Genomic DNA, 18,571 nt, shown 5'->3' with positions numbered 1-18,571 from the left:
TATTTATGTTCAACAAAGTTTTACTGACTTGTTTTATTAAAAATATAAATATTAACATAAACTCTTTGCTCATTTTAGTCTATCAAAATAGATTATCTTCCATGTCATCGTTTTGTACCGTACGCGTCTATTTGTACACCTACTTTAAAACCACGGCGTTTTTTTTTTTACAAAAACATTGTCAACTAGACGGTTTTCTGGCTGGGTTGCTGAATGTCTCTGTATGTATGTATATATAGAGGATATTACACGGTGGCGAGAAGATATGAATTTTATGTTCGAGTGGCAAGAACATAAAATTCATATCTTCGAGCCAACGTGTAATGTTCTTTTTATTACATGGAGAAACCAATTCAACAAAAGCAAAAGGCGGGAAAATACGCCACTCGGGTCCCGGATGAAGTGGCGTATGGAATCTACGAGTGGTTTAGTTCCCAGTAAAACACTCTTCTCCATATAATAAAACAGAACAACTCAAGGTACGAGAGGGGGAGGGAGACGGGGGGGTCGGTTAGGAAAGACAACAAAAATACTCGAACTTTCGCTTTCCCCTCACTTCAGCTCTGCTGCGCAGTCCTCATCCCCTGAGTACTTTTGCTTTGATATCGTCACGAAATCTTTCAAGCCGCGCGTGACGAACCCAAAGAGAGAGGAGAGTCTGCGTGGTGGAATTTTGGCGATCAAATCAAAAAAATAAAATACAGAGAGCGTTTTAAAATACACCTCTGGTAAATTACAATACTAAATACATGGAATTAATAGCTGTTATTTTCCCCCTGCTTTTGCTCGAGACGACTTGACCGCCAAACTAAAGTGTAGACTATGCTGCTAGTACTCAGTACCGACACTGTCGTAATATTTGCACGCAGTCATTTTAGTACAAGGGACTTTCCAGTTCAATCAATCCTCAATGCTCTTCCAAGCTAAGAGAGGATAAAGAGTAACTGAGCGAGTTAATCCCCATATTGGCCTTATTCTAAGGGTTATTTTTAGATCACTCCCGTTATCGGAAATCCCAGGACGGTCCGGAAATAGCCAATCATGTGACGCAGATTTTGGTGAAATGGACAACCCGAGCGGCTCTACACGCGTTTTCATCCTCGTCGAAAACATCCACGCCACGCGCGTGGTAACATCGGTGAAAGAACTGGGTACCATGTTTAAAAATAATTTGAGACAGGTTAACTTGAGAAGAAGGTCTATATGGGGGATTATTCTCTCTTGCACAGCGCCATAATGACGGTGTCCCTCAGGAACGTTACCATGAGCTAGAATATTAAGTAATCAGAAGGAATCGTGTATGGAGTTAGCTTCCAGGATATGAACTTCCTCCAAGCCAATCTGACCGCGGTGACTCCACATTCGATAACGGGCAATGTCTTTTCTTGTAACCATGCCGACAACCTGCAATAATACACAGCCGTATTAAAACAAAAATAATACACTGCAATACAGTAATAGTACAACCGACAACATTTAGGATACTCTCTGAGCATCTCTCTTAACCCATTTCCCTAAGACAATTATTTTAACAGGAAAACCATCATTCTGGAGTATATTATCCGGCCATCAGGTTAATTTTTTAACGCAAGGCGAAGAAAGAGAAAATAGAAACAAATATTTCGCAGGTTCCAAAAAATATTTTCATGTACTCCAAGAAATTTATAATTGAAAATGAGTCTCTCCACCTTCTCTCCAATAAGCTCGCTTCAAAAGATACTATTGAAAAGAAATGTCTCACGACTTAAAAAAACACCAGGGTGACCCTTCCTTAGCGAATAAGATAACTTTTGTTTGAAAAATATGGGACTGCTTCGCATTTTCTCCCTTACCACGCTTTTTTGATTTGCAAAAATTGAAAACAAAACGATGTTAAGAAAACGTAACCATTCAAGAGTTCAAGACTGAACCACAAATAAACGACGGGCAGGTAAACTCGCGCAGCCATACAGCTCATTACCAGGCCCACTCACTCACCTCGTTGTTTTCATTTACCGCAACAATGTGCCTAAGTCCCAGGGCCCTAAACAACCTGAAAGCCCGTAAAAGTGATGAATTCTGAAACACAAGCAAAATGGAAAGAATTAAAAACAGTTGCACCTAGGCATTGCATTCATTACGTAAGATTTGTCAGCTTAGGTTATGCCGCTAGAACTGCTATGGCTGCGCGCGAGAATTCAACATCGAGCAAAAACCAATCACAGACAGCCCTGTCACAGAGCGGTTTTCACCTGAGGATCGGAAGGTAATTGGTTTTGCATTACTGCGCTACACGACTGGCTTAAAAACCTCGCGCCACATTTTAATCCAATCAGAAGTAAAACCAAAACTATGACTTACTCGCACACGTTTTCCCGCGCTTTGTGTATGATTACTTCAAGTTTTGATTGGCTCCCTGTATTGTCTGGGTCCTTTGTGATTGGCCAGATTGCTCACTTTGGTTTTGGTTTGACGACACTCAGTTAAAAACCACTCGACACAATGCACGAGTCTGAAGAACTTTCAGACCCCTCTCTTGAACGGGACAAGAAAAACTACCCGAAGAGAGACGACTCTTCACCCTGGTGATACATTCGCGTCGCTGCTGTAACTGGTCCCAACAACAGAAGAACATATCTTCTTCGATACTTATTGCAACGCCACATTTGCTTCGAGGGAAGTTTAGGATGCAATGACCTACCTCATTCACAGTATAAGGACTCGGGTTCATGAAAGGTCTAAGATCCATGTAGCATTCTCTTTCTTTCTGTGATATACTAACATTCTGGAAAAACAAAAAGTTGCAATTGAATAAAACTGAAAGACGAGCACTAAATTCAAACCAGTCTTCCATCATGTCTTCAACACTAGCAACGCGACCCACCTTTCACTAAATATTTTTTATACCAAGGGTTATGATAATTTAAAAAATATCAGAAATAACAGCATGGATAAGATTGAACATTTTTTTTGCCAGCCGACAGGGTTTGAGAACCCTGTCATTACAGTGCGACATTTCACAACAGTTTGAATGTTTGACAAGTTTGGAAGCCGATGTGTTCAGAAAGCAGGGACGGCCTCGCTTTCCAGCAATTCTTTTTCATACATAATTTTACTGAAGGAAGATCATGTGTGCTTTAATAAGGTGGTTAAAGCGAACAACAACAACAACAACAACAACAACAACAAAACACTACGAGGATTAACCTCGTGCCAAGAGAGTATAACCATATTGTAAACAATACACTTGATCAAGTGGGCGGGTAATTCGTCATACATACCCTGATCGGAGGGAATCTTGGGTAGGCATCTCTGAAATCCTTTAGTTTCAATCCATGTCTTTTAAGTGGTATGTTATTTTCGGAGAATATCTGTTTTTAAAAGTGAGAAAAACTCAGTGAAAGGATCACATCTCGAGGAAGAAAGGTGCAACTTCAATTGATATTTTAGTTTTAGAAAATCGAGACTGCAGCGCACGTCATTTTGGAGCGTGCGTTATGCGTGGCATTGCCATGCGCTCTTGCCTACTACAGCTAGCGCGGCAGGAAAACCTGGATTATCACTTGCGGTGTAGATAAAGAAAGTACAGTTTGCGTCGGGCCAAGTGGTCCATACCACCCGAGCTTATCCCGGTTTCCGTAGCATGAAGCTAATAGGAGTCTTTCTACCCCCCCCCCCTCCCCCCTGGATGGGATGTTAGTCCTTCTCAGAGTTACCTCCAGCATGAAATTCGTCGTACCCATTAAGACAGGCTCTGTGAGAGTCTTGCCCAAGAACACAACACAATTTCCCCGGCCAGTGCTTAAACCAAGACCGCTCGATCCGGAGTCGAGCACATTAACCATGAGGCCACCGCAACTCCACCGTTGTAGGCCCGTAGGACAGCGGGAATTTTTAATGCAAGCACTTTGATTTGTTACTAAAGACTGAATAACTTATGCATATATTCTTTAAAAATATTAGCTCCTATCTTAACACGTTGCTTAGCTTACCAATTTTCCTTTGTTCCATAGGAACAATTAGTCTACATCTGGGGTAAACTGAACAAACATATAACAATAACATTCCTGCAAATACTCACTTTTTGTTTCAGAAGAATAATAAGTTGAGATCTTAAGATTAAACCACGGAAAGTCCCAAATGTGGCCGGGTTGTTGGTGGGAGCGGCATCCTGAAACAATAACGCCAAAATAAACAGCCATCCATGTTCATACTGAATAAACGACGTACAAGAACAAGAGAAAACACTATACCTCTTCACCAGACGTGTCCAGATAATCTACCACAGGAAAACCATTGTGGTGTGAACTTTTGTCTTTTAACACATCAACTATTCGTCCAACCTGACAGAAGATATAATAAACTAACAGTCAAAACTATCTAAACACACACCCTTCCCTGATTGCTTCAAACGTAATTTCTTCACAACTAGTCAATCCGAAACCTTGTCCACTGTCCTTGGTCTCCTACGCAGGACGCTCTTCAGGCTCGTCACGCAATCTGGGTGGGCGAGGAAGATTGCGTGACGAACCCAAAGAGCGTTTGCTTAAGAGGCTATGTTGTCCTACAATATCGAGTTAGCGAGCTGAAATGGCCAGATAAATGGCCGAATTTGAGTATGATAAAATGATTACACCTTTTGTTAGAATACTTCACCCTTCATATCTGGCTCGATTGTTTCCATCATGGGTACTTAGACATGACTTAATTTCACCAAAGTAAGAATTATAGCAAGACCAAACTCGCCTGACATACCGCCAAAGCGTACCAAAACGTTACTGTAAGGTACATATGCTAATCTGATTCGTGATTATCATCGCCAGCGGTCAACACGAAACAGTTACAATTTCAAATGAAAAAAACGTTATTCCCAGGGCTTCTCCCTTAGAAATTGGGGAAAAGCTCTGGTAAAGAGGTTGCCAATGATGGAAAGAGCAATAAAAGGGTGGGGAGGGCCAGGGCGGTTGCTTTGAAAAGAACAAGTAATAGACAATTGCGTTAGTTTAAAATACGTCAGTAATAGACCTTTTGCAAAAATGGCACCTAAGTTCGAATAACAATACTTTATACATCCTTAGGATCGTACTGATGTTTCCACACAAAGGATTTTTCACATTAATGTGAGGCTCAGGACGTATAACTAAGGATTGTTACTCAAATTTTGGCGCTATTTATACAAAGGTCAATGAGAACTGTAAACTTAGATGAGAAACAGCTAGTGTGTAACAAAACGTATCTACGTATTTTAAAGGTATCTTGAAGGTATTTACCTTTTCGACTGATTTAAAACAAACCACCTTTCTACTCATAATATCACTGAAAAGAATAGCAGATAAATAGCGTTACTTTAGGGTGATCGATATGTAAATTTTCATGCCAGTATCCAACATTAACACGTAAAAAGATGATGAGAATAAAGAACTCATCAACTAGAGTATGTACCACCACTAAGTTCTATTTTGTGACAAAGAACAAGGAGAACTTGATACTTATTTTTTTGAGTTTGCGTTACTTACGGTTTGAGAGTGGCCGAGTAGTAACTGGTTTGGTTTTACCACACTCGATCAAAAACCGCTCTAAACCGAAGTAAAACCAAAACCAAAACCTTACGTAATTGCCTGAGAACTTTCGACACTCAACTGAAAACCGCCCTGACAGCCAGGAGCTCATTCACATGCATCTATATTCTAGGCTTACCTAACGTTCATTCCGACAGCCATGACAGGCGCATCCCAGCCAAGTAAAGGAACACCTTGCAGTTTGATGTGAATATCGTACAAACCCTGAAAAAAGAAAGTTGAAAATTAAGAATCTCAGGAACAATACTCACTGTTTCCCTCAAGGCAAGTCAATAACTGTCTTTATTATATGGCCTGTGTTTGTAGCCGTAATGTCCACGGGCCGATTACGGGCTTGCAAAACCAAAGCAAAAAGCCATATGATAAACAACTTCTTAATCTCGGACATTCGGTCTTCACTTCACGGGAAAATCTCAAACCTCGGCCTTGTCGGCAAGGTCTCAGTTTAAGATTTTCCCATAAAGACCTCACTCTCGGTTAATAAGTAGTTAATTCTGACCTCGTTAAAGAAATCACCAACCCATTTGGCGATCATAAGAACGATCATGATAGGAATACCAAAGCTGATATTTCCAGTGGCTTCCATTAAAATAACGGTCAGACTGATGGTCATTCGGACAACACCGCCTACAAAGAAAAAAACAACACAATAAATATTTCAGTTCCAAAACTACAATACATTTAAAAACGACCATTTCGCTCCGAAAACGGATATGTTTTTCGTCCACACTAAGGGGACTGTGAGAGAGACCATATGACCATTTGACGTCGGCGTTTTCGAAAAGTTCCGTTTTCATCCGTCAACACTACATCACCTTGCCGGCTCCACTCGTCTCGTCCCCAGAGCTACTTGCCTCTTTTAGCTGGCGGGGCCTTACCACCAGAAAAAAAGGTACGATAGCAATAGAGGCCTTTAGTTTGACACTGCGTTGCGATTCGAGAATAAGTAAAAGCTCTTTCCAAATGGTTTCACTTTCAGACAAAGACGAAACAAAAGCAAATGACAGTTTCTTGTCGTAACACCAAATCTCCACAGATGTATCCTTACCAAGAGTGGCCGCGGCTCCTATAAGAGCGTAGCTTCCAGGGTCTCCCCAGTGCCCGTTAGGAAACCACTTCCTCAAGGCCACCCCAAACAGTCGTCCCCAGGCTGCTCCGGTTAGAATGCACGGGACAAAAAGACCACTGGGTACGAATAAACCGTAAGTCCAAGTGGCCAATAAGAAATAGGCTGGAGCAAAACCAGCCAACGTGGCCACGTGATAAGAGGCTAAAGAGAAAAGAATTGAACGTATTTAGAAAACAGGGTACACAGAATGTCGAATAAAATCACGAAAATTGACTTGGTTTCACTTTAGTAAGTTCTTAGGTTTAAAAACCTGCGCCATATACTCAAAAAAATCAGATTCCAAACCTAACCGCGACTTTGCGCCAATGTAATTGCTTTAGCATTTGTTTCACAACACTCTGTTGAAAACCAGTATAATCTGTCATTATTCATTGTTTTTCTATGACCAGCATGACAGGTATTCACTTGCCAGCTACTACAACACAACAGATTCTTTAGCATTTATCAATCATGTATCTAGAATGCAACATGCAGTCACTATTTTAGCGTGAGGTCAGAACATATGAAATTAATTTTCCAAGAAATAATCTGCTGTGACCAGGGAAACTACGTGCTGGGTTCCTTTGGCTTGTGAGGGTTAAGCAAACAGGGAAGATGTCTGAAAAAAGTGAAATACTGTTTTGCAATCTAATATGTACTTTATAAACTCTCTTACTCTCTGGTAAGTGAAAGAGGTTTTTAATAGACTCCTCTGGTGTGTTGAAGACCAAAGTCCCCATAGCACTGTACTGGCCATCCTCACAGAAAAACTACACACATAAGAAGGAGACAAAAATATCAGTTATGATTATTGAACACTCTTCATTCTATGTACTTATCGACTGAGTGGGAGGGCCGGCAGCAAGGTCCGTAAGTCCTGACCGAAGCCAAATATTTTCCCGTCTGGCCCTTCCACTCCGTCAATAAGTACATATTGTTAGATGACAGTGAATAATTAAAACATCACCATTCCCTTGGGCATTTAACACCTTTCAATCACAAATACATGTCAATCTGAATATCAAATCAAGTGTTTGCACTTCTCTAACAATGAAACAACACCTTATCTAGAGAACAACAGTGCAGCAGACCTGTAAGGGCCTTGAAATGTTTGCCGCTCCTATTGGTTTGCAGTCGTGGTAAAAGTAGATTAGTACAAATGCAACGGTAGCACTCATGACTGAAACTATGAGTGCTTCAACAACACGAACCCAGTTCTTTTTGACAAACCTGAAACAAAATCAAAAGGAAATCAACCATTCACTTAAAAATTGCTAATTTGTCTATGGAAAGCAGCTAAGCACAAGTCAGCACAACACAGGTCTAAACTGGCTTGGAGAAATCCAAGCACAAGAGAATTTCCAAATATTACTGACATTCATACGATTACCTACACTAATTCCCCGGGGAGTGGGGGGTACTCCCTCATGTGGGCTATATAGGTATGTGCGGCCCCAAAGGGTAGGGTTTTTTAGCCGTTTTTGTCATAAATAGGGTATCAGTTTTGGCCATTTTGGTCTTAAATAGGGTATGGTTTTGGCTGCCTTAGTCTTGGATTGGGTATGCTTCTTGGAAGAAGACACTTTTTCATTATTATCAATAAGACCATCAACAAAAGCCCTTCATAACTGGATTTTAGGGCAACTGTGCCAGCAACAAAAGTCATAAATATCGAATTTTTGGTCAGGTCATAAATAGGGTAGCAAAAATTGCAGATTTTTGGTCATAAATAGGGTAGGGGTTTTGGGAAGTGGGCTGCACACCCCCACCCAACTTTTCTGGGAGTACCCCCCCCCACCCCCCTGGGACTAATTCGTACCTCATTCTAAATATGCACAGGTGGTGATTGATTGCATTGAAAAGAGCTCCAAGTAAGCCACCTGAAAAACATCAAACATGAAATATGAAATAACCATGATAAGAAATGGGCCACACATCCCTAACAATACAGGTGTTAAGAATATTTCAGCCTGAAAAAGGTTCAAGTTGTCAGGAGGTCAAGTTATCAAATATTGACAAACATGGTTTGAGTTATTGAGGGCAAAATGATTTAGAAAATGACCTGAAGGGACACGAAAATTACTTCAAGTTAGCGGGAGGTTCAAGTTATTGAGGGTTTGTGTTACTGAGGGTAAGATTACAGTAAATAAATGATGGAAATACAGGGGAAATCGTTTTTGGTTTGAGTTAGCGAGGGTTTGAGTTATCAGGAGTCAGCTGTACTCTGTTCCTCTAAATGAGCAGTCCTATAATTACATATCATCAAAGTTTATTACCTACTGTATTTGGAAAATTACTATTAATTCTCTTGTTAGTAAGTTATAGATTTTGTTACATAACTGCTCACCAATTATTGCCATCACACAAAACAAAGGAATCTCATAGCTTGAGTACGTCTGTCCCTAGAGAATAAAAATTAAAAATACCAAAAATTAAATGCAGTCTACTGCATATAAAGCAGACTGGCACTTCTACCATACAGAGCAAATTCAAGAAATTTTTAAAGCTGTTGTTAGTAAATAAAAGAAAATAATACATTTAGAGAGGGTTATTACACCACTACTAAAGTTAGTTAGACCAAAATCAAACAATCAGACTTCTCTATTACCATTTCAATAGAGAAAATGAAATGCACTAAATAATAAACATACATTTTCTACCATTTGTGTGCAGCTTATGGCCTGCAACTAACCTCAAATGTACCAAAGTTGATAAGTCCTGGGTTTGAAAGGTCCATAGGATCACCGTTAAAAATGGACAACAGTACATTCAGCGTAAATGTGGAAACCATAGACGTAAAGAACATTCGCCATGTTAGACTCTGATTCCAAAAGCTTGCTCCTTCTTCCAAACTAAAGAGCACTCCACCTTGAACAAGGCATAAATGTGTAATCACCAACCACTTATGTACAGTGCTAGTATTAAATAAAAATCAACACCATCTGTCATGCAGTCAAATCCATCCTAATGTCTCCCATGCCATTTATTATACAGCCAAGTAGAAGGCTGAAAAGCCGTTGCATATTCAGTAATACCCCAGAAAACTGTCAGTACTGTGGTTTCCTGCAGGTATTCATCTGGGAATCAAATCTTTGGATCTTACCACTCAAGCGTTCTTTAAAATTTTAAAATTACATTTTCAGAAATCCCATTCTGTCAGCTTGAAAAATTTGAAAGAAAGACTGATCATTGAGAAAATGATCAACTTACATGTAAATTTGTAACGATCACTCACCGATGGGGGCTCCAAATGCTGCTGATACCCTAGCTGCCCCAGCCAAGAAAGACTGATCATTGAGAAAATGACCAACTTACATGTAACTTTGTAACTAATCACTCACCAATGGGGGCTCCAAATGTTACTGATACCCCAGCTGCCCCAGCCAAGAAAGACTGATCATTGAGAAAATGATCAACTTACATGTAAATTTGTAACAAATCACTCACCAATGGGGGCTCCAAATGCTGCTGATACCCCAGCTGCTGCTCCTCCAGAAACAAAATCTCTTTTTTCATGATCTTCACGAAAGTACTCAAATAATTTGAAGTCTTTGTTGAATGTTGTAGATCTCCCTTGCGAGATACCTGCTGCAACTACAGCTCCAGCATGAATCATGGGGCCTTCTTTACCACAAGCTAGGCCGCCAGCAACTGAAAATATTACACCAACTACTTTGCAAATCAAGGTCTGGTGAAAAGAAAAGCCATTTGGTTAGTTATAAGTAACAGGGCACCCATTTCTATACATTTTCCATGTCAGCACTTTTGGCTGGCCACAGCACACCCATCCACAGTTAATACATTTGCAAGTTGTTCACATGTCACAAGGAACCCTGTCACACCACAGAAATTATAGTATCAAATTGCATAAAAAGAAATGGATGGTTACATAACACTCAATCCAGCCATTTTCCTTGCAGGAAACCCAGTGATTTCCCTGGCCAAGGAATCCGAGATCAAGGTCAAATTGGGAGGCTTTTATGAATGTTAGGTCACTATTTGAGAATGTGAATATATAATGTTTCCACAACTTTTTCTCTCTGAGTACATACTCTCTAATCAGCCATAACAATAAAAATACAAACTTGGGAAACACCCAGGGCTTCAACCATTAACATCTGAACATTGAATTTAAATACAAATAAATCGAAATAGATCATCAGACTAATCTCTGTTTACTTAATACTTTAAAATACTGTTAGTAACAATAATTAGTAGTTCCCTGTTAATTTACTACAAGTATAATATTATTGCACACAAATCTCTATGTATTCTAGCCTTTTCCAGGCATTCAATTACCGGTAGTTGGGGTGCAGCATGAAAAAATAGGGGAGAAGTGCGGCAAGAGAAAGCAAAAGAATGCCTATGGGCAAACTTAATAAAAGGTCCTTCTGCCCACTTATAGACTGCCTACAAGGACCCATAACAAGACCACCAGCTTGTGGTTTTCAGTTGTCAACAAATGTGACAATTCTCCGGGATGTAGATAGAAAATCGCTGAAAGCTCCAAAACAACACAGCCATATTGCATTTCTCCTCTGTGTCAGTAATGCGTGAGTGTTCACAAAACCTGTCAAAATTGACCAATCAGAGGGTATGCCAGATCCTGGTACATACCGTAATGACTTTTCTTTAAGTTCGCCCACAGGCATTCTTTCGCTTTCTCTCACCGCACTTCTCCACTGTTTTTTCGCTTACTGTTTTTTCCCGCTGCGCCCCAACTAACTGAATGCGTGGAAGAATTTGAAGCTACATGTACATGCATTCAGTTTGTTTACCTTCACTCTGACAACATGTGGCACTTTTACTCCATTGAGGTAACATTTGATCTGTGGAATACCACTCCCAGCAGCTACAGGCTAAACCAAGAAAGATGTCACTTTGTAATGTGATTCAGAAGAAGACCTAACATGGTTACTGTACACATACTTTGATAATACATGTATCCATATAATATCTAAACACAGTCGATATATATTTTCTTCATACAATATCCTGTATGTTGTCAAGCAAGATGAGTGAGAAGAAAAGAGGAGATTACCAACTGAGAGATTTTACACGTAACATTAATAATAATCTAATGATAACTTTCAAATATTATTCCACAAGCTCATGCTGGATGTACATAGCATGATAGATAACCAACTTTGCTGTATAAAATAATCAACCTCGATCCAACAATCATCATGGAAAACTGTTTTTCATTGTTTAAAACAAGCATGCACCTGATTGGTAGAGGCACGGTGGCCTCATGGTTAGTGTGCTCGACTTTAGATCGAGCAGTCTTTGTTTGGGCCCTGGCCAGGGACATTGCCTTACCGTTCTTGGGCAACACACTTTACTCGCACCATGCCTCTCTCCACCCAGGTGTACAAATGGATACCGGCAAATTCAATGCTGGGTAACCCTGCAATGGACTAGAATCCTATCCAGGGGGAAGTGGAAATATTCCTAGTCCCTTCATGTTACAGAGACGTGGATACTGTAAGCTCCGGCCTGATGGGCCACTTGGCTTGTATGTAGACTTTTATGAACCTGATTTGTTGTTGCAAAACAAGAAACCCAGAAGATGCTGGCTTGAGATTAACTTGCACTGACTCATTCCACCCAGTTAAGTTACTGAAAATCAGTGAATCAATTACTGCTGCTCAACAGAATGATACGATTTGGAACATTGGCCGCAATTACCTTACCCTTCTTTAACAATGTACAATAAATCAAGGAAGTCTAAGATAGACTGTAAATTCTGTTAAAATAACCAGTTCCATTATTTTTATTACCTCTCCATAGACAACCAGCACAGCTGCAATGAGAACAAACAAAACATCGAGAGCAACCCATAAGGAGAAGGGTGCGGACATGCAGTCCCCACTGGTGCATAAGTCGATATCTGTCATTTGGTCAAGAACTCTTTAAATGATCAGAAGCGTCAGAACAGGCAATTAGGTACATTAAAAATAAAGAACTATCCTGCCTTATATCCACCATTAGTGTAATATTATTTTGAGTCATAAGAAGTGTTTTGTCATACTGCATTACACAGTCCGGAATATCCCAATATATTAGGACATCTGTGATGTCACGAAACTCACGTTTCAACCAATGAGAATGCGTATTTTGGTTGGAGTGTTGCATACCTGCCAACCCCCAGAGTACAAAAACCTGGAGACGGCTAGAAATCTTTGCATTGTAAGAATATAATTTTCTTTAGGTACTCTAGACCTTGAATTTGCCTCTTGGCAGAATGCAGGACCTGAAACAAATCACAAGCGCTTAGAAAATTATTACGTTGCTTACAGATGTCACTATTATTACAAATGTATTTTTCGTTTTAAAATATGAATTTATTTTGAATGTAGTTACCACATTAGTCTCACTAAATAAGAGAGTGCCCTCAAGTGGTCTGATGACTCTCATGTTTTCTATTTTTTATTACATACATTGTATTCTTAACCAAACTGATATGCAACCTGTTCACAACCAATTATTAATGTTTTGCATTAGTTTCACGATAAGTAATGTTTAACACTCAACACTACATTTTAAACTTTTGTACCTTTTCAGTCTTTGCTTTCATAAAAATTATTTTGCAAAAATATTACTTTCTGGTACATTCAAGCTTCATGGGGAGTTGAAAAGAATCATCATCTACCAGGAACACCTGCAGTGTGTATAGTTTTTTAAAATGCCAAAAAAAAAAGAGTACAATACCCCCTACAAACCTTAACTTAAATGTTTGCATGGCCCTCAATGTCTGGTAAATGAGCACAAACAATCTCCTCTACCCTTTGTGCCATTCCTTGGGATACTGATAGCATCCATTTACAGGGAATCACTGCACTACTCCTGGCCTGTCTGTTTCGCTGCCACTTCTGTGCTGTAGGTGGTTTTCAACAGGCTGTTGGCTCTCCAGTGATACAACTGGGGTGCACATTCCGTGAATCCACCAACAGAGACCTCCCAAATTTGTTTAATTTCGTCCGCGTACTTAGCGACGTCTTCTTTCCTCTCTTTTCCCTTTGTTTTTTCCCCAAAAATTCGGCAAAGTGCCTCGAGCAGTCGAGTATGTTCTTCCATGTACTTAAGAGAGAGAAATTGAAAACAGCTGTCATAAAAATGAAGGAACGATGCATTACCAAACCTTATAACAACAGCGGTTCAGGTACACTCTTAAGGCCTCAAATTCAAAGAGAGTTTACAAAATATCGGTGTTGTTTACAACCCTGTAACTTGGCATGATGAAACTTTAACAACACTAGAACCAGTAAAAAATATACACAGCTCAATGGAAAATACGTAAATACTAGAAAATAACGCATACTCTTTACTAACCTTAATACTTGGCCACAAAATCGCGTCTACATCGTTGCTTGACACCAAAAAAACTCAAATGATTAGAAGACAGTCAACGTTCTCCCACTACCAAAATGGCCGCTTATTCTCCTTCTCAATGTTTGGTCGCAAAAAGTCCTGGATAACACTGGCCAGACTCTATGTGAGGCTGGAAACAACATACTTTCTTTGTCTGCCCGAAAGGTCCGCCATTTTCCCTACTAACAATAGCTTCATGATGTCTTGGCCGTTCCAATTTATCGGGATATTCCGGACTGCTACAGGTACCAAAACGTAAGTTACTTCCGGTCGTTTTTTTTTAAGCTGGTTTTTAACTCTGTTGTTAATGTGTACTAGTGTAATAATGTAGTGGTTTGTGGTGCTTGCTACATGTATTAATGTTCAGGTTGCATGGTTTGGCTTGGCATGGCTATGGCTCCCAGTTGTGGGCAACAAATGAAGAAGCTAGTCATAAAAGGGGATAAGTGACGATTTTGGTTGTTTTTTTTTGCTCCAAATTAGCTGAAATTTTGCATGTGGACTTCATTTCAGCTGAAAAACATTGCCCTGTAATTTTTTTCGCTGGGTTGCTCTTCGTTTTCGAGAAATAACGTATGCAAAAAAAGGCACTTTTCCTAGCAGCATCTTTTTGTCGAACGCGAAACAAAAGAAACCTTTTGTTTTGCCGGACAATGAAATCAACGCTCAAATGTTCAAACTACACTTTAAAAAGAGACCTTGAGAAGTTTATCGACGGCGGCATCGATAAATGGGTGAATCTTTCGATACACACCGAACGTTATTAATTGAAGGTGTATTTCGATGCGAACTCGAATGGTTTATTTTAGCACTAGCAGCATCGACTGAATGGGCTATTTTAATGTTTTGGTTTCAAAAAGAAGAGGAGAAATCAACAAAAAAAAACAAACAAACAAACAAAAAAAAAAAAGAGGGGCCGGCGTCGTGTTGAACTCGACTCACTACAAATGTACCTGCTCTCGATCCGCGTAGCGCTTTAATCGCCTGTACTAACACGACAATATGAATAAGTAAGCATTTTCTTATGAATGGGATACTTGTATCGGCGCGAACAACGAGCGGCTAATGTGACGCTTCGTTGATTTCATTGTCCAGCAAAACAAAAGGTTTCTTCTGTTTCGTGTTCGACAAAAAGATGCTGCTAGGAAAAGTGCCTTTTTTTGCATACGTTATTTCTCGAAAACGAAGAGCAACCCAGCGAAAAAAAAATACAGGGCAATACTTTCAGCTGAAATGAAGTCCACGTGCAAAATTTCAGCTAATTTGGAGCAAAAAAAAAAAAACAATCAAAATCGTCACTTATCCCCTTTTATGACTAGCTTCTTCAAATGGTAGCTGCATGATCACATCAGATGGTAAGCAATTTCATGTAAAACTAGCTTCACAGATAAGGACAATGAAAATATAGTTTCAAGAACAGTTTCCATTCAAAACATCAAACTTACACAGTACTATTGCCTGATTTTAAAACATCAGCCTTAAATTAACATAAGTACAGGAATTTAATGTTTGTGCAAAGATCAAGAAAAAAGGATACATTTTTTAATAAGAGTATATTTCTTGTCAGCTAAAAGTATGATTAACATGTCAATAGTAAAGGCGATAAGTCCAGTAACAAAGCCAATGACAAACATGACGACCCATCTGTTGATGTTGATACGAAGTCTTTCCTGAAAAAAAACACACACACGCTTAAAATACAAGATGCATGGTGTTACTTTTGATGCTATTCCTCAAAATGTTATGCTCCCTCTAACATGTAGACGCTACCAGTTAACTAGGGCACCAGTATAAAGGTATCAATGAGGACACTGAACATCTGAAAATTGAACAGCCATGTGGAATATTTGCTTACTTGGTTTGACCATTTAGAGGAACTTTTTTCTTACAATACAGATGTTCAGTTCAAGATGTTTTGTCTGGAGGTGGTGAGGGGGGGGGGGGGGAATACTTGCATAGCCTGTAACAATGAGACATGGTTCAAAATGTCTTGTCTGGAGGTGGGGAGGTGGTACTTGCATGGCCTGTAAAAATGAGACATAGGGCTATGCTAACATACTTTTAATCAATAATTTATCATTTAATAATATTTGACATTATTATATGTTTCTCAACTCTTGATAAGTAAATTTTTCTTACCTCGGGTGTGTATGACTTTTGTTCTTTGAAGTAAAGTGTATTTTCAGCAGTATCATAGTCTAAACTCTTATTAAGATATAAAACAGTTCAAATGAGTTGCTTTCCAAAAATGCCCCTCATAATAAAGGTTAAATGGAGGAACAAATTATATTGCTGATCTTCATCATTAAGAGTTACTGTACGGATCAAATACTAGTGTTTATAGGATAATTGGATCGTGTGAACAAAAGGCATCCATGGTTGAGTGTCAATAGCCTTGATCAACCCTTAATGCTTGATTGACACTTGATTGATACAGTGTTTATACTTGATCGACACTCAATCAATACCTGATTGACACTTGATCAACAAGTCAGTTAACACTTAACATGTCAATAGTCAACTAAGTTTTGCAGACATGCAGTTGACTGACTTATGAGCCAGTTGACACTCAACCAACTATTGACCAACTGTCGATCAAGTGTGGATCAATAATTATTGTTGATAGAGTGTCAATGGAGTGTTGATGGAGTGTTGACGGAGTATTGATTGAGTGTTGACTGAGTATCAATTGACATGTTGATTGAGTGGCAATCGAGAAGTTGAATGAGTGTCGACTGAGGGTATCAATAGACACTCATCCGCAGATGCCTTTAATATAAATGATCTGGATAATTATTTTGTTGATCATGATACATGCAATATTAATGTCTTCCTCAAATGCTCTAGTTAACATGTAAAGTCTCCATGGTCAAATGGAGTCACCATATAATGCAGGATAACACAGCTTTGAATCTGTGTGTATCGGCTGCTGCTCTGTGTAGTCAAACAGACTCGAAAGTTGGACCCGTGGTGAACTGATAAACTCCACCGTGTTGTTATAGAACTAGTAGGTAGATATACTTTTCAAACAACTTGATTTAACATCCTCCCATCAATTTCATTTAATAATTTTGTGTTTGTGGACCGGGTATTGTATACCTGAGGAGGACCCATGAAATTTAATAAGTGACCAATAGTTTACAGTATGAATAAAAATTAAATTATAATTGACGGTGTGAGTAGCTAAATAATGAAAAACTCTGCCAATCGTAACAAGTCGTAGAAGTTGAGTCCACCTGCAAGTGTAGAGGGTCATACAGGAGGGGTCTTTGGCATGGTTCACGAATGGAAAAAATAGAGGATCACGGGTCACAGACATAAAAATTTTGTTTTCCCGAATCACAAAATAAGCAAGTAAGATACTATCTTTAATGACCCGTTCTTACACTAGAAACAGTGTTTGAAGAAAGCAAAATCACGAGGTCAAGTCAAGGCTCCATATTGCAAACCGCATACCTAAGTCACTCTCCATAGATGACTCTAACCATTCGGAGGACTTGCGTCTCAAAATCACGTAGAATAGAGTGGTAAAATCACGAATATCGGTTAATGATTCAGGTTCTTCACGGGTCACGCAAAATCTTCCGGTCATGAGTCACGTATAATAATTTCCTAAATTCACGTTTCAGGGAAAATGAAATCAGCTAATCACGCATCACGAGAATACCCCTGTACAACCCTCAGTATATGTCTAACTTGACCAACATCACTTGGTCATAGCAATGCTGACTGGATGTAAAACGTATCATAAGAACAAAACTTCTTTTAATTTAATGTTGTGCTAATTACTTAAATCAATAGTTTTTATTTTTTACTTTCTTGGTACTTCATAATTTCAAGGAAGACAGCTTGACGTCCAAGGAAGTTTTTAAAAACAGACGTGACAGCTTGTGGCTAATCATGTGACAAGGAGGATCTACATTTTCCAGAGCAGTGCTCAACATAATAATACTAAGAAGCACATTCACTATTGACATTATACCTCATATTTTGAGGATATTTTTTGAAGGCTTCCAGGTTCTGTCACTAAGCCCCGAGTCGACACATCCTGATCGATGGAAGAGAAAATAAATGCTATCAGCACGAGCACGGTACCGATTCACGATGTATACACATCACGTTGTTTAAAATTCACAAGCTCACCTCTCGACTAGTCTCCAAATGCAGAGAATTAGAACCTTCTGTGGTATTTCTCCGACGACTCAAGCAAGGCTGAACTGCCGGCTACAAAGAGAAAATGAGAAAATAGCGCTCTAATGTTAACAGCAAGAGTTTTGCAAACTAGGTCTTACATCATTTAAAACGTACAGGCTAAAGAAGGAAGTGTGTTTGGTTTGTCCCGATCAATGTTCAACTTACTTGATCCAGACCAAGAAGCGGCGAATTTTCAGACGTCATATTGCTCAAGCTTCTCATACGCTGTGAATGCTGCATATAGAAAGTGTTTTGTATAAAGACAGCGACCTCAACGAAGATAATATATTCGAGAACTTGCAGTTTTCATGTGACCATACCGATATGTTACCCAGTACTC

The 18,571-nt window shown here is 39.3% G+C and overlaps 1 protein-coding gene across 3 annotated transcripts; it reads right to left on the bottom strand.

Moving 5' to 3' along the window:
- Positions 1-132: 132 nt before the first annotated feature.
- On the bottom strand, positions 133-18,562 carry LOC145489317 (H(+)/Cl(-) exchange transporter 7-like). Of its 3 annotated transcripts, XM_081468275.1 has the most exons (23): positions 18,397-18,562; positions 18,181-18,261; positions 18,020-18,085; positions 16,177-16,242; positions 15,575-15,707; positions 12,447-12,556; positions 11,445-11,525; positions 10,114-10,354; positions 9,359-9,534; positions 9,014-9,068; positions 8,486-8,546; positions 7,758-7,896; positions 7,343-7,436; positions 6,607-6,828; positions 6,058-6,185; positions 5,677-5,762; positions 5,250-5,295; positions 4,233-4,322; positions 4,061-4,150; positions 3,261-3,350; positions 2,681-2,764; positions 1,978-2,058; positions 133-1,404 (listed from the first exon to the last, which is right to left on the bottom strand). In XM_081468275.1, the coding sequence occupies exons 1-23, from the start codon at positions 18,469-18,471 to the stop codon at positions 1,285-1,287; spliced, it is 2,415 nt and encodes an 804-aa protein (XP_081324401.1). In that variant the 5' UTR covers positions 18,472-18,562; the 3' UTR covers positions 133-1,284. The 3 variants fall into 3 exon arrangements, with proteins under 3 accessions (XP_081324401.1, XP_081324403.1, XP_081324402.1); XM_081468277.1 differs by lacking the exons at positions 15,575-15,707; positions 16,177-16,242; positions 18,020-18,085; positions 18,181-18,261; positions 18,397-18,562 and adding exons at positions 13,476-13,746; positions 13,999-15,563; XM_081468276.1 differs by lacking the exons at positions 15,575-15,707; positions 16,177-16,242; positions 18,020-18,085; positions 18,181-18,261; positions 18,397-18,562 and adding an exon at positions 13,476-15,563.
- Positions 18,563-18,571: the final 9 nt, after the last annotated feature.

This window comes from Orbicella franksi, chromosome 6, assembly GCF_964199315.1.
Source record: "Orbicella franksi chromosome 6, jaOrbFran1.1, whole genome shotgun sequence".
Classification (NCBI taxonomy): Eukaryota; Metazoa; Cnidaria; class Anthozoa; order Scleractinia; family Merulinidae; genus Orbicella; species Orbicella franksi.
This window is presented reverse-complemented; position numbering and strand designations above follow the sequence as displayed.